The sequence below is a fragment of the Onychostruthus taczanowskii genome, unplaced genomic scaffold (genome assembly GCF_017590055.1).
Source record: "Onychostruthus taczanowskii isolate IOZ18803 unplaced genomic scaffold, ASM1759005v1 scaffold1, whole genome shotgun sequence".
NCBI classification, from domain to species: Eukaryota; Metazoa; Chordata; class Aves; order Passeriformes; family Passeridae; genus Onychostruthus; species Onychostruthus taczanowskii.
The window spans coordinates 16,942,078-16,956,539 of NW_024496525.1; the positions used below are offsets into that span (position 1 = coordinate 16,942,078).

Below are 14,462 nucleotides of genomic sequence, written 5' to 3' on the forward strand. Positions count from 1 at the left end.
ACAAATGAAGACTGTTAATGTGAAAATGAGAATATATCAGAGGGCAGAAGAGATAGGGGGCTGTTTGTGAGCTGGTATGCACATAAACATTTCCTGATGCACAGAGAGAAAATTGACCCTTGAAGACACTTAGTTCAAGTTAGGGAGAAAAAATAAAGAGGAAAATACCTGTCCTTTTTCCAACTAAGTTTAATTTAGGAATAGGTGATACCTATTATAAACCAGTTGGTTTTATGTATTTTTATGCCTCCTCTTGTGCCTTTGTCAAAAGCATGACAAAGACAATAAGTATTCTTTGGCTTACAGTATGCTTTCATTAAAAGCATCAGATGCAAATTTTGTAGTGACAATATGAAGAAACTGCTGCAGCAACAGAAGAAAATTATCTGACCCCTGTTTCTTCATGTCATTTTTATTTATATAAGTTAGTTGAAACCAACTGCATATGTCTTATCTCCTTTTGGGTCAAGAATCAGCAAGGAAGAAAAGCCAGGGATAACTGCTTCACTTTGCCCTCTGGGAAAATGTTTTTATCAAGTTTCCAGATAATAAAGTTACTTTTATTAAGCAAAATCTTGAAGTCTTTTTAGCAATATGGGAGTTTATAAATTTTAAATAATACTCATGCTGCATTCATCCACTTCTAAGGTTAATCCACTTGTCTATATTTTATATTCTTTTTAAAAGAAACAGAATATTTTGCATGAACTACTTGTATTTAAAAGCATATAAAAGTAATAGACTAGAATAAAATAAGTATCTCTGTAATCAAAGTACATTTCATTTCACAGCTTTTAAGTATGTAACAGATTAGTATTATTCCACTTGTAAAAAATACTTGAATCGGCTATCTCTCTTATTCTTTGACTAGTGTTTTTATAACTGTCCAAAACTAGTTTTAACTTAGAGTTGCCTTAGATTTCTGAAACACCATAAAGTTTCCTAAGATAGGGAGGAAATGTGACTCTTTTTAGAGGACTGTGTCATTTAGTCAAGACTTGACATCCACCTGGGCTAAGAAAACTGACTGTTTGTTCCCTGGGGAAATGCTTTGAGAAGGTAACTGGTTTTTATGTAGAGTACCCTCCTAAGTTAGATTTTTGGTTTAGTGTGCCCCGAGGCAAAACGTTTCAGGATATTTTAGAAGATCCTGCCAATCTAATTAGTCTTACAGGAATAATGCTAAAATTCATTCTCTGTTTCCCCCTTCATAAACTATATGGTGCTTCATCCCTACACTGTCAGTGGCAGCTGTTAACTGCATCTCTAAGGGGGACAAAAACAGGCTTAGTGCTGTTCCAGGGAGTAATGGGAACTGGTCTCTTGTTCCACCAGAGGTGGGGCAGGTGGGATAGCCCTCTGAGTGGAAAATCTCTTCCAGGACTGGGGATTTTTTGTGAAGAATGGGTGGATTCAGTCTAGAGCAGCAAATGTTTGCATCCTGTCGCAGCAGCTAAGGCCATGATTCAGTGATTGATTTCAAATTCTCTCAAGGCAAGACCAAGGAATGGGGGTTTGCAGTCACTGGGTCTCCATGTAGAGTGGTCCCAGCAGGCTTTCTGTTCCTGAGGAGGGGACTCAGTACCTGAACTCCAGCTTAGAAGATGGACTTGTCAGTCCTGCCAGGGAGAGAAGGCACTGGCGTTAGTGTTGCTGTGGTGCTTGGTGGGGTTGGAGTTACCTTGGGGTGCTCCTTTGTATAGTGTCTGTTATTCTGCAGACACTCAGGAGGTTGGGGTTTTGCCTCAGAGAGAGGAAATACTGCTACAGCTGTAATAAAAGCCATTTGGAACTGCACAAGTAAAGCACTGAGCACTGTAAGCTTTCTATCTGACAGATATATGTTACTTTTATATACCTCTTGTTTTTATTTAATTCCTCTGAAGTGCTTGTGTTGATGAATAATTAGAACCAGGATTAGTATGCCATTCTTTTGAATAAGCTCTTATTTTGTTTAGATTTTTTTTCCCCCTAAAATCCATTTATATTCCAAGGTACTGAAAGGCAAAGTATTTTAATGGTGTTCTTGCAGAATATTTTCCTGAATGGATGAGGAAACAGTCATTCCAGTTAGCACTATGTAAAAAAGTGAAGTGCAGTTAGCTTAATTTTCCATTTTTATCTGTCATATATGTAAATAATTCAAACATATAAGCTTTGAAAGAAATTAACAGTTTGAAACTGGGACTGCATGAGTCTCATAGGATAATATTAGTATTTCATGTGTGTTTCAGGTTGACATTCGTAAGAAAAAGGTTGGTTTTCCTGAAGTATGAACCATTTAATAGTTAATGCTGTTTTTCACTCGGCTCCTGTGATAAACTAGAATGTTCATGTATTTCATGTGTATGCTTATGTAATTAAGCATCCACTAATTTATTTCTCTTTGGAAAATACTTCTCCAAATCAGCACTCCATGTATGAAGATTTAAGATTATATCATCTGTTTGTTTAAGGTAAGCATTAGGACAGGTATTATTATTTTATAATAGATTCTTAATCCCTTGTCTGTGAAGTGTTGATGTTTTCATTAGAGTTAAAATATGTTGCATGTGTACAGAAAGCCTGAAATCTCAATATGTGGTTTTATCAATTTTAATTATTTGAATCATTAGAACAGCTAATTTTTTGCTTAAGGGTACACCAATGTACCACTGAATCTGTTTTTTAAGGTTTTTTCCAGTTTAATGTCTGAATCCAAATTCATAAAGAGTTGGAAAAATGAGATGTCTGAGCTATAGGATTCACAGGGATTTTATATGAAGCCTATTTAATCAGGATAACACTGTTATTAATATTCATAAAGTCAGCTGGAACACAAATGACAGACTATGGAGCCTAAAATTTTTTACTTGTGAATTTATTAAAAGCAGCTTAAAAAATTAATGGAATTTAAGTAAAGTTGACGAAAATGAAAATCTTATGTTAGCAGAAAAAATCTATATTAGAACTTTGTCTAAGACCATCTTGCATTGATATCTTTGACAGATTTCATTGGTACTTAAAGAAGAAAGATGCATGAATGGTCATTTAAAAGGATTTAAACACATTGGCACATTAATTTTTACATGAATAATAAGTAGTTTCCAAAAGCAATTAACTTACAGTGTACAAGATTTGAATAGAAAAATAGGACTGTGACATCAAAGGGCAAAGCAAATGTGCAGTACATTTTAAACTTTTAATAATACGACTTCTTAAAATAATTTTTTTCTTTTCCACAGTAAGTAAAGTAGCACCAAAGGAATTTGTGTACAGCTTGGGTTTGTTTTGAAATACACCAAGATCTGGAAAAAAAATATTTTTATGCCAAAGTGCTGTTGGTAAAGAACAATTTTAAGGCTTTTACATTGATCAAGTCCTTCTGAATCAGCTTTCTCTGTGTGGAAAACAGATACATACTGACCACAGTGTGTGATTTTTTTCCCATGCTGCTATATGCAGCATTTGGAAGCATTTCTTATTTCTGTAGATGGCAAAACAGTTACATCTGAGAGTTCTTTCATTATTGTGCTTATCTATTAATTTTATGTCACTGTTGCATTTTAGATTCAACCGATAGTAACATTTTCTCTTTTTTTTCACTTTCTTTCATGGTGTCCTAGTAGCTTTACATTAGCACAAGGTGGATAAATAAATAGTGAATAAGGAAATTAGATTTTACATTACCTCTAGCGTTTGGGTTATGGTTTCATTTTATATTTTCAGTTTTGTCTTGATCAGCCAGTATACTTTATTTTAATCTCCAGATTTTATTTCCTCTCATTATTACACAGATTGATTATTAGCAGATTGTTTTCAAATGAAAGAAAGGGTTTATTATAATTGTGTTCAATTTTTCTGATGATCCCTTGTGTGAAAACCTTAATGGCTACTTCTGATCATTTTTTGAAAAATGCTGGCTTTTAACACTCACTGAATAATGATGGTTCAATAAGTTTTGGTTCTAAGAATACCTTATGTTCAACATACCTTCTGTAAAGGTACATCTTGAAGGAGAAGTAAGTCTTGTGCACAAGTCAGCTACCTATTGCAGCACTTGTGTTCAGAGCAACCAGTTTAAATAGCTAATGTCTGGAATATTTTGTTTTTCTGTATCCTAACTTTTGTTTTTAAATTACGGGGAAATTAATTGGCACACCCTAGGAAGCCCTAAAAATCTTTCCGTTTTACTTTGATCCATAGGTGACCTCAGTCTGATATCAGCCATTTTTTTTATTTTCTCTATGTTTAAACCAGAAAATTCCTATTAGTTAACAGAACCAATTTCACCTGTGAAGACAAGGTCTGTAAAACAAGCCTCTTGACTTCAGTCATAAATTTTTCCTGTGCCATAGTCTATTATTTCCGGGAGAGGGCAGCATTTTCCTATGTCAGGTACAGAAAGGCACATGCCCTGCTTAGACTGTCAATGTTTCTTGTAATTACTCCCAGTATATTTGTTGCTTGCTTATGAATTAACTTGCATTTATGGAACTAAATCATTCCAATCATTTAATTACACCTGAGGAGCTGAACTATAATTGCTTGCTTCCAGCTAGGATCTGATATGGCTTGAGCAGTATTAATTTGGTGTTTACTTTTCTGAGTGCTAAAAGCATTAAAATGATTGTGCAATGGGATTACATTTTACTAATTGCTGGCATTCATTAGCTGGGTAAATGGCGAGGAAGAATGACTGTATATTGTGGAGGGATAAAATTATGGTTTTAAATAGTATATTACTAGACACATTAAGGCCCTAAGACATGTTTTAAAATACTCCAGAGGTTATTAAATACCATATTTTCTTCATGTCTTGCTATATGAATATCTTATTAAAATACTGCAATTATTATGAACCTTTTTGTGCAATATGTAGGGAAATGGCTTCATTGACAGAAACCTATTTCTTGATATTAATAACCCTCTATATTTTCAGCTAATCCAAAAGTAAATGAGGAACTTAGGAAAAGATTGCCAACTTCAAATCAACACAGTTACACAGAATTGAAGAAGAAGCATACAGCTTCATTTGAGGGATTCTTTTAAGGGACTCAGTGTTCTGCGATATGAGGTGAACTTTTTATTTTTTGTTAAGACCTAAACACATCAAATCCTCTGCATTTTTTTTATCATGCAGATTTATAGTCAACAACAAATATGAGCTAAATATGTATTTCTTGAATGTTTGATGTACATGTTGGTGTTGAATCTTAAGTGTTTGTACGATTAATTTTTTAGCAATTTTAAATATAAAAATGAAATAATCTGCTTTTTTGGTGTTATGTAGCAAAATAATTTCTCCTGCTTCTTTATTATTTAGGATATGTGTCTTGGTATAATTTGCTTGAATTGTAAAATATGTACTTAATTTTTTAATTTAATCTCTTACATTTGTAGCACAATGACAACTGTCTGAGTGTTTTCATAATCTAGTCACTGTATCTTCAAGGCACATGTATCTTTTTAATAAATGTAAAAAAAATATAGCAGGGAAAACATACGAAATAAGCACAGTGCATAGTTAAGGATAAGAATTGTCCTATATACAATATTTTTTAAAAAGGTACTTGAGTAAGTAATCCAATTTGTGGTTAGCTTACTATGTTATCAAGATTACAAACTTATTTAGATTTCCTTGCGATACAGAGTATAATTGAATTTTTTACACATAAGAGAGCATATATTTTAATGCCCAAAATGGTGCTTGGTAGACATAAGATTTTACAGTAGCCTTATTGAGGGTTACTTCTTGAAGATTTTTGATTATATGAAATATTGCAACTGTGTAATTAACTATAGTCTGAAGCAATATGCATGCAAATATTGGGATGCATTACTTAGCTGTTCAGAAAGAACTTCAAATTCAGAGTTGGAGTGGCCATAGACCACTTTACCTGCATTTTATCTAGGAAATTAAAAGAAGAGAAAGAATGCTGTAAAGTGAAGCACATGCCACTATCTGTAATAACTGCCAAAGTGAGCAGTCTTGTTGTCTGTAGCAGGACTGCTTGGTGTGATTTGGACTGTGCTCAGTAATGTGTACTTCCAAGACCAGACTCTAGAAAAAAAAAACAAACTAATAAATATTTCAACAAAGACATCACATGCAACAGAAAGCTGAACCAAACAAATATAAAAATTAGATGAGTGAAGAAAAGAAAATTTATGGAGAAATATAATTTTTCACTGGCTGTTAAAGTATGCATACTTCATTGTGCTGCTATAAATATTTAAAATAATTTGTTTTGTAAATTTTTTGTCAAATGAAGGCAAAGTATAGGTGTATTATATTGTTTCAAGTTTATTTATCTAGAGTTTGTTTTATTTTAGCTCTGAAACCTTCAAGCAAAAACTGGACTCAGTGCCAGATCAAACAAGTTCAGAGGAACAAATGGAGAACTGGTCAAAAGGTAGGGACTTCAAAGATATTAATAAAGAACCTTAGGTGTTATACCAGTGCTAGGCAGTGACTGGAGTATGTTTGTTCTTGCTGATATATGACTGACTTTGGAAGAAAAGAAAAAAAAAACCCAACCACATACTGCTCCTTAAAAGAACTTGGAGTAACAGGAGAGCAGCTACATGAATATGAAGCTTCACCTTTATTTTCTGAATTTTTGAAAATGTTTTTTTATAATTTTCAGAAGACTTGTTTAAATTCTTAGTCTGTACATTGTACTTTACTTTCCAATCTTTTTTTTTTTTTTTATTATTATCAATATATCTGAAAATTTGTCTTAAAGTAATTTTCTTGGCTATTCACACCTGGCTTGGGTATGATTAAGCCATCTACTAATATTAATGAGTTTCTCATTAGTAACGCAACTGAATGTAGACAGCAAGGAAAGGCTTGGAGATAAAGGTGACCTTGGTTAACTTGGAGCTTCCCCGGTTGATGGAGCTTTCATCTTCATCAGGATGCAAGTATCTTTTTGTATTTTTAGTTGGTTCACCAGACATAATTGTTCTCAGATACATTCTTCCATGTTTCATGACAGAAACCTAAGGGGAAAAAAACCCACCGAGTTTGAGAGTACATTACATGACTGACTTACTGACTTTGTAGAAGAGAATTTTCAGAAGTAGCTTATGACTAGATTGTGACCTGTAGAAGGAAGGGAAAGACATATAAAGAGATCCTCACTTTAGGGTGGATTTTTGCTACTAAGTGACTATGTAGGTTAAAAAATTCAAAATGGCATAGGTGTGTCAACATCAAAATTTCCCTCTATATCAGAGCCACATAGCTTCTTGTACATTTCCTTTTTTTGAGTTTTATACTATATATTCCCTCTCAAAAGATTATAAATGTCAAGTTTCTCATGGAGAGTCTGTTTAGAAGAAAGAAGAAATGCTTCATTTTGTAGGCTATACTTTCATATGTAAATTAATTTCTACCTATATTATTCTGTAAAATAAACAACTTATCAACCCCTTTTAAATGATGGAATTTTGAGCTGTTACTGAGTGAAGTTCAAAAGTTTTTGAATCATATACTCTGTAAACAACAATAGTCATGGTGGTGTAAGTTAGTGGAGAATTGTATTCTGACAATTTAAACGTGTAATGGCTTAATCAGATTTAGTATTTTTAGACCTTTAGGGGTCAGCATACCCTAAGAATGGTTCAAAAGGTTAAGTTTTCCAAAGTAGGCAAAGGAAACTGATTCTCTGTGAAATAGTTTCTGTCTAATTGCAAGAAATTATGTTCTGCTACTGCTCAGATACATTTTTGAAACTGAGTTGTTATTGAGTTTCATGTGTATTATTTTTCTGATGCATTAAGTCAATATTTTGTGCTGCTTAGACAGCTGCTTCTTCCCAGCTAACACTTCATGTATCCAACAGAGGTTGTTATATAAATAAAAGTAAAATTTATCCACCTTTTTTTAGCATAATCATTAATAAGTCATGTAATTCTTTGTGCTTTTGCTCCTGGGAATGTTAGAAAAAGGGATTATGGGTAAATCTGTCATCATACTGGTGTGGATGAGAAAGTTTTTTTTCCTTAGAATTTAATTTGGTATTAACAGCTAAATTGCATTCACTTATAATAAAGATAATAGGTCAATTTCAGCAACATAATCTTCAATATGTGCGCTTGGTAGATATTCTAGTGCCTTTTCTCATTGAATTACTTAAGCCAGCAACTTCTCATTTTCTGTGTAAATGTGTGTGCTGAGGAGTGTACTATTTTGTGTCCTGCTTGCTCTGTCATCTTCATATCTTTCATTTGTGCAGTTGGTAATGTACTGTATTTAGATCTTCCTTTCTTGTGACTTGGAAGCTTAAAAGCTGGGTTTAAAATAACCCTATAATTTTTAATAATTTAAAATTTTAATAGCGTACTGAAATATTGGAGATTACATTATTTGTCAACAAATAAAGATGGTAAAGCAAGTATGAGACTAAATTTTTCTGACTAGATGAAAATTCAGTCAAGCAATGAGAATTTTAAAAAATAGAAAAAACAGATACAAAGTGGTAGGTTTATGGCAGTTATGTGGGATAATGTGTAACCTGTTAACCAATGTTATAAAATAAAATACTTGAAAGGAAGGTAGTGTTTAAGAGGAGTGTATCTGAAGTGTTTAAAAGGTGAGATTTTCTTTTTAACTTTCCGAGTTGTTTGGAGTATAGTATCCCTTTGTGGATTGAAGACTTTGTCACTGTTCTGTTCTATTAGGAGGAATTAAAGAACAGTTTGTGTGCAAGGCTTGTTATTTTGTGTTTGTATCTAGTTTAAATGTACTCTTTCTCTTGTTTTTAATAGAAGGTTAATGCCTTTTTTCCTTTCCCCCTAAGGATACTTGAGAGAATGTACCAAGAACACTGGCAGCAGACCAGTGAGACTGTGCCACTTAGAAATGAAAAATATTCAGGATCCAAGCTGGACAGCCTAGAATAGTATTCAATTATGAAAATAAACTTGTATTGGCAAATAGGTGCATACCTTTGCATTGCAGTGATGGTGTGTGTGGGGAAGCACATTGCATTGGGGTAAGAGTTGTTACTTCAGTAGGGTTTCCATGCATAGTGGGAACTATGCAAACATTAATACTATGAAAACACAAGAGGGAACCTGAAACTGGGTGGTTTCTTTTCTTATATATATGTTTAGGACTTGATATGGCATTTTTTCAGAAGCATTATCAGGATTGGAAAGTGGTGAGTGTACAAATGTTGGCGTTAAATTTGTGTCTTATTTGACTCCGGTACCATGTTTAATTAGGTGCAGCTATATTCCTGTATTATACAGTCTTTAACTATTGTAATGTTTTAGCTTATGTCATATTTATGAGCATCCATGCTTTAAGGACAGGGCAGAAATTAGGAGAAGTCTTAGAATTTTAAGTGTTGTTTGGTCTGTTTTGACAACAAAATCAGAGTTTTGCTGATTCCAGAATTAAAATCATTGTATAATTTTTATTTGTAAATTCCTTAGACAAGTTAATAGATTGACATTTTTAATGGCAAAGTTGTTTGCTTTCTTAAAAGGTGTTTATTATGTTTTTCAAGCATAGAAATAAACATTTATATATTGCTAAGCCATTACTTGAAACATATATTGAAATGTAAGTCAGTGAACCAATTTCACTTCTCAGAATTTGATGGCAACTTTAGTTGTGATCTATATAGGCACTTCTCACATATCTTCAAAAGAATGCTTGCAGCTTGTAAATATACTTCAAAATTGCGTGTCTGGAAACTAGTTCAGAGGAGACTAGCTTTAAAGGGCTGTGATAATGTAGATTGGAACAGAACTGCAGAATCAGCTTGTGCAGGGAAATTTGTGATGGAGGTGTTTTATCTGGTGGTGAGCTGTGGGGTTTTGGGGTGTTTTACATTCATGGTAATTGAGGAAATGTATTCACATGCAAAGGTTAAGTAAAACAAATAATCTTTTTGTGCAACTTTGACTGTCTTATTAGAAGTAGAAAACTCTTCTAGTTGTATAATGGTTTTAATGTACTTTTTTGTAGAGTTGTTTTTGCAATATTAATTACAAGGACTTTTTTGTCTGGAATTTCTATTGTGTGAGTTTGACACACACAAAGATTAACGGGTAAAGAAAGCCTCAAGAGTAATATGGCGTTGTAAATGCTCTAGTTGGGTAAAAAAGCAGCTAATGGTAAAGGTGCTGCTGCCCATTTCTCCAGAATGTACCCGCTACAGCTGTAAACACTCTAAAGTAAATCTAAAGCCCCTCTTTCAAGGCTGTAACAGAAGCAAAATTAAGCATACTTGTCATAGCCTCTTTCTTCTTTTACATGCCTCAACAGGAGATACTGTGAGCCTATTCTCCCTCTCCCACCATTTTTAGCAACAAAGTGCTGTTTACTTGGAAAAGAAAGAAGGCCTGAATATTGCATGGGTGGTTTGTATGCAGAAAAATCTACATGATATGCAGAGAGGCAGCATCCTCTACCCCCATGTGGCTCAGCTGATCAGTGTCTTCAATGTGTGCTGTGCTTTCAGCATCAAACTCACTGTGTGCTGTCAGATCCCCTTGCAAAGTGCCAAGTGTAGTTGAAGGTTTCTCTGAATGATGTAAAAGCCTGAAAAGAGGCTGAGAGGATGAACTTTCATGAGTAAAACCTAGGAAAAGTCCCTAGCAGCTGTTGAGCAACACTAAGCGTGGAAGATGTAGAAAACCTCTTCCATGGAAGAAGAAGGAATAGTGTGACGTAACATAGAAAATAAAAATGAGTTAATGATAACTGAAAAATCATCCAATGCTGCTTGGTCTTTCCTGTAAACATAATCATCCCTTCATGCACAAATTCTCATCTATTCTTTTTCCATTCCATATCTTTCCTTGTACATTTTGAGTGGTGGAATACAGCACATTTTTAGCCAGACTGCATGCAGAAAGACTCCTCATCAGAAGCACAACTAGATGTCCAGTACTTGCCTGACTCACTGCAGTGTTGTGAATGTGATTTTGTTGAACCCTTTATGGTACGCTCAAAGCGTGTAGGGCCTCATCTGTGCTGAGGACTGCGAGCACTAAGGATGGGGAGAATGCACACCTTGAAGTATTGCACTTTGAATCTTAAGGGTGTAAAGTATGAGTGCAGCTAACTTCAGAATGTCTTGAAATGTACTTCAGAGAGAACAGCACTTACTACCACAGTAATTTTTAAGTAGTGCTTCAGAAGGAGCTTTAAAAGACCTTGCACAAGTGCAAGAGGAATTTGGTTATTTTCTTCTTTAAAACCTTCATTACTTCTATTTTTATAACAGGTAGAATAAGGCTTAAGTTCAGAGCAACAATATTTAAAAATTATTATGAAAAGGTTCTTCAGGGAGTGCGTTGCCAACTCTTATTTGCGAGTTCATCTGCATCTTTAGTAGAACACTCCTGGAGTAAAGGGTGCGGGGGCAAGGCGTCTTATGGCTACTTTATGCAGAGTGATCTTTCTTTTATGTCAGACACTTAAAATTACAATATTTTTCTTTACTTCTAAAGCTGTAGTTTCCTGGGATTTTGTTTAGAACTCTTAATTCAGCAAAGCTTTAATTGTTTGTGTGTGGTAGGGAAGGTTGAGTACATTTGGATAAGAGAATTTTCCCTATAATTAATGGGCATGGGGAAACATGACCCTGCCTAGATAAAAGGGAGTTCTGGATCATTAAGATTTAGATAATGGAAGGGGGTTATATGTGAAAAGCAATTGTCTGATATGACAATAGCAAAAGACAAATGGGTGGGAGGGTTTACTTTGTTTTTAGTTGGTTTAGAAAACATAAACACAGCATGTTTAGTAAAACTCCAGCAGACACTATGTTTGGAAATTATGTAATGACTCCATATAGGCTGTAATGATATCCTGAAACCCTGTATTTAAACTAACCTGAATTACAATGAGAGATAAACAGAATATTTACCCATCCCTTATGAGCTGCTGCTGATATGTAAATTTATTCTTCTACTTTGCACAAATATACTTTTGAGCTACTGCTTAAACACTTCAAGGTCCTTAGCCAAACAGTTTTAATGATGCCTCCAGTATTATGAAAGTGTGACATTTGATGAATGCCTTGTATAGTTGTGATATCAGGGAAAGTGTAAACAAAAAACGCACATCAAGTCATCGTGCAACACCTAGATAATTTATAATTTTACTGTTTATATCCATCTTGACATTTTTTATCTGCCAAAGGCAGGTTTCATTTGGAATCTTAATCTGAGATTTATTTGGTGGATCTGGAAATCATAGCTGGAGTTCCCACAGGAAATGGTCCATCTACCAACAGATTAAATGGCAGTCCTGCAGTTGTTAAGGGAGCTCTGCATTTAACACACATGCATACTCATTCAGTCAGCACTGTGGAGAAAAATTAAAGTAGTAACCCAGGTTTAGGAACAATGTAGCTAAAAAGTCCCATATTTGCTGAATGACAAAGGGTTATATAGCAGCATTTCATTTTATTATTCGTGCTTGAATTTCTTGTTTGCTTTGTTGAGTCTGCTGACGAATACTAATAAATGCCTGCAACAATCCAGACGAGAGATGCCTGGCAACAAAGCTATGCGGTGGACCTCCCTGATCTTCTCCAGTTCACAACCTGACCTTTTGAAAAATTGGCTGGGCTAAGCTGCAGAATTTGGGTGTAATGGTTATTGTTAACTCCAGCTTTAGGATTTATTAATTTGTGTGATCAAGACTTACCTATACTTCAAAGTTTCTGAAGACCAAACACAATCATCCATCCATTAGAACTAACATTGTGTTTCAGTGAATCCCACTTACTGTCTGCCTAGAGATTCTGCTGTTTTGATGCATTCGGAATATAAAAATGCTTTTTCAACTGTGAGACCAGTCCAGTGAAAATCTGGTGTCTTCTCAGAGACTAATATTTTAAAATAACAATATGTTAATGAATTGCAAACGGAGAGTGGAATGCCAAAGGAAATGTCTGATATTTACACATTAATAAATGCATCACGATTAACTGCAGTGAATACCAATATAATGATTTGCCACGTATTTTAAAGACTGAGTAGCATTTTTCCTTTTTAAATATTCAACAGTTTGTACACAATTGCTGTTTAGATGCAGAATAGGAGGACAAAAGACTTAGTGAGAGAGACAGGGAAGGGAACATCATTACTAAAATAATCAGAATCCTTGGAGAATTGTAAAAAATTGCCTTTGCCAGAATAACTGCCAACCGTTCTTAATCTCTTTCTCAATTTATTTCTTTATGAAGGGTGTTGCCAGGGTTCCACACAAGTATAGGTGAATACAGAAGCATTCAAAACAACACAGATGTCCCCCAACTTATGTTGCTAAAACAGAATTCACTGCTCTCTTTAAGGAATAAAAAAAAAACAACCAAACCATTAAACTTCTGAGTTTTGTCCATATTTTAGCAGACAAAATATTTCAAGCCTCTTCTTTTTTTTTTGTATTTATGTGTTATGGAATATAGAGTAAGCAAAAGCATTGATGCATAATATAGCTTTGGTTATTCTTATTGCATTTGCAGATAACTTTCTCAACAAAGTTGCAATAAGGTTATGTTGTTCTCATTGTTCAGTTTATTGGACAACTTAAATGCTTAGCTGTAGCCAGAGATCAATTTTTGAATTGCATTGAATTGCATATTTGATCAATATTTGAGTTGCATTGTTGTGTTCACCTGACTGACTTCTGAAGCAGTTTTAATTGTTTGGAAGTTCTTTGCATTAGAATGATACGTAATATAATTTTTAAAAGGTAATTTCCTTTATTCTGCCTAATATTGAAATTACAGGAAGTTTGTTTATATTGTACATTGCACAACTCTCTTCCAGTATACAAATACTCTAACCTAACCTGTCATGTGAATTCAAATTATCGTCATAAAGAAGTGTCAAAGGATAATATTTTAGTTACTTACAATTAATTTTTTTTTATTCTGTAAATGTTAATTAGCCATTCATAAATAAAAGTGGCATTTTTTTCTTGAAGTACAGTAGATATTAGTTTCTAAAACATCTCTGACAGAAAAGAGTAAAATTTGACATCTCTGAGCAGGAGAAAAGAGCAGGGAGGGCCATCAGTGAGGTAGCACAGGCTCCAAGATGCAGTGTGGATCCAGTGCCTTTGACTTCTGCAGTTTCCCCTTCTGTTATGGTGTCATGGTTTAGGACTGGTTTTCTCCCGTTCAGCACTCCCACCAAAACCTCATGCAGCTCACCCCCACTCCTCCAACTGGAGCCACAGAAGGTAAATATCTCAGGTTCTGAGAAAAGCAAATTACTGGGAATAGCAATGAGATAAGAAAACAAACAGTAACAGCAAAAATACTAATGACAGAGGGTATAGAAAAAGAAACAATTTAGAAGAAACACACACTCCACAGCACACTCAGTAACAGACCACCCTTTCCCCCCCAATAATGGTCAGTACTGGATGGCTCCCTCCAGCACATTTTCTAGACCAGAAGGCACCCTGTCTTCCCAGAAAAGAGTCCTTATGAGGTGAG

At 34.5% G+C, this 14,462-nt stretch overlaps 1 protein-coding gene across 2 annotated transcripts in view; it reads left to right on the forward strand.

The window, feature by feature from the left end:
- The first annotated feature begins 2,237 nt into the window (after positions 1 to 2,237).
- Positions 2,238 to 14,462, forward strand: part of MIPOL1 (mirror-image polydactyly 1) — a 160,860-nt gene continuing 148,635 nt past the window's right edge. Inside the window, exons 1-4 of one of the 2 annotated variants that reach the window (XM_041401737.1) lie at positions 2,238 to 2,456; positions 4,240 to 4,377; positions 4,922 to 5,056; positions 6,316 to 6,395. In XM_041401737.1, coding sequence (XP_041257671.1) covers positions 5,052 to 5,056; positions 6,316 to 6,395 — 85 coding nt within the window. In that variant the 5' untranslated portion in view covers positions 2,238 to 2,456; positions 4,240 to 4,377; positions 4,922 to 5,051. The remainder of the gene's footprint in view (positions 2,457 to 4,239; positions 4,378 to 4,921; positions 5,057 to 6,315; positions 6,396 to 14,462) is intronic. The other variant, XM_041401728.1, reaches the window with a different exon arrangement.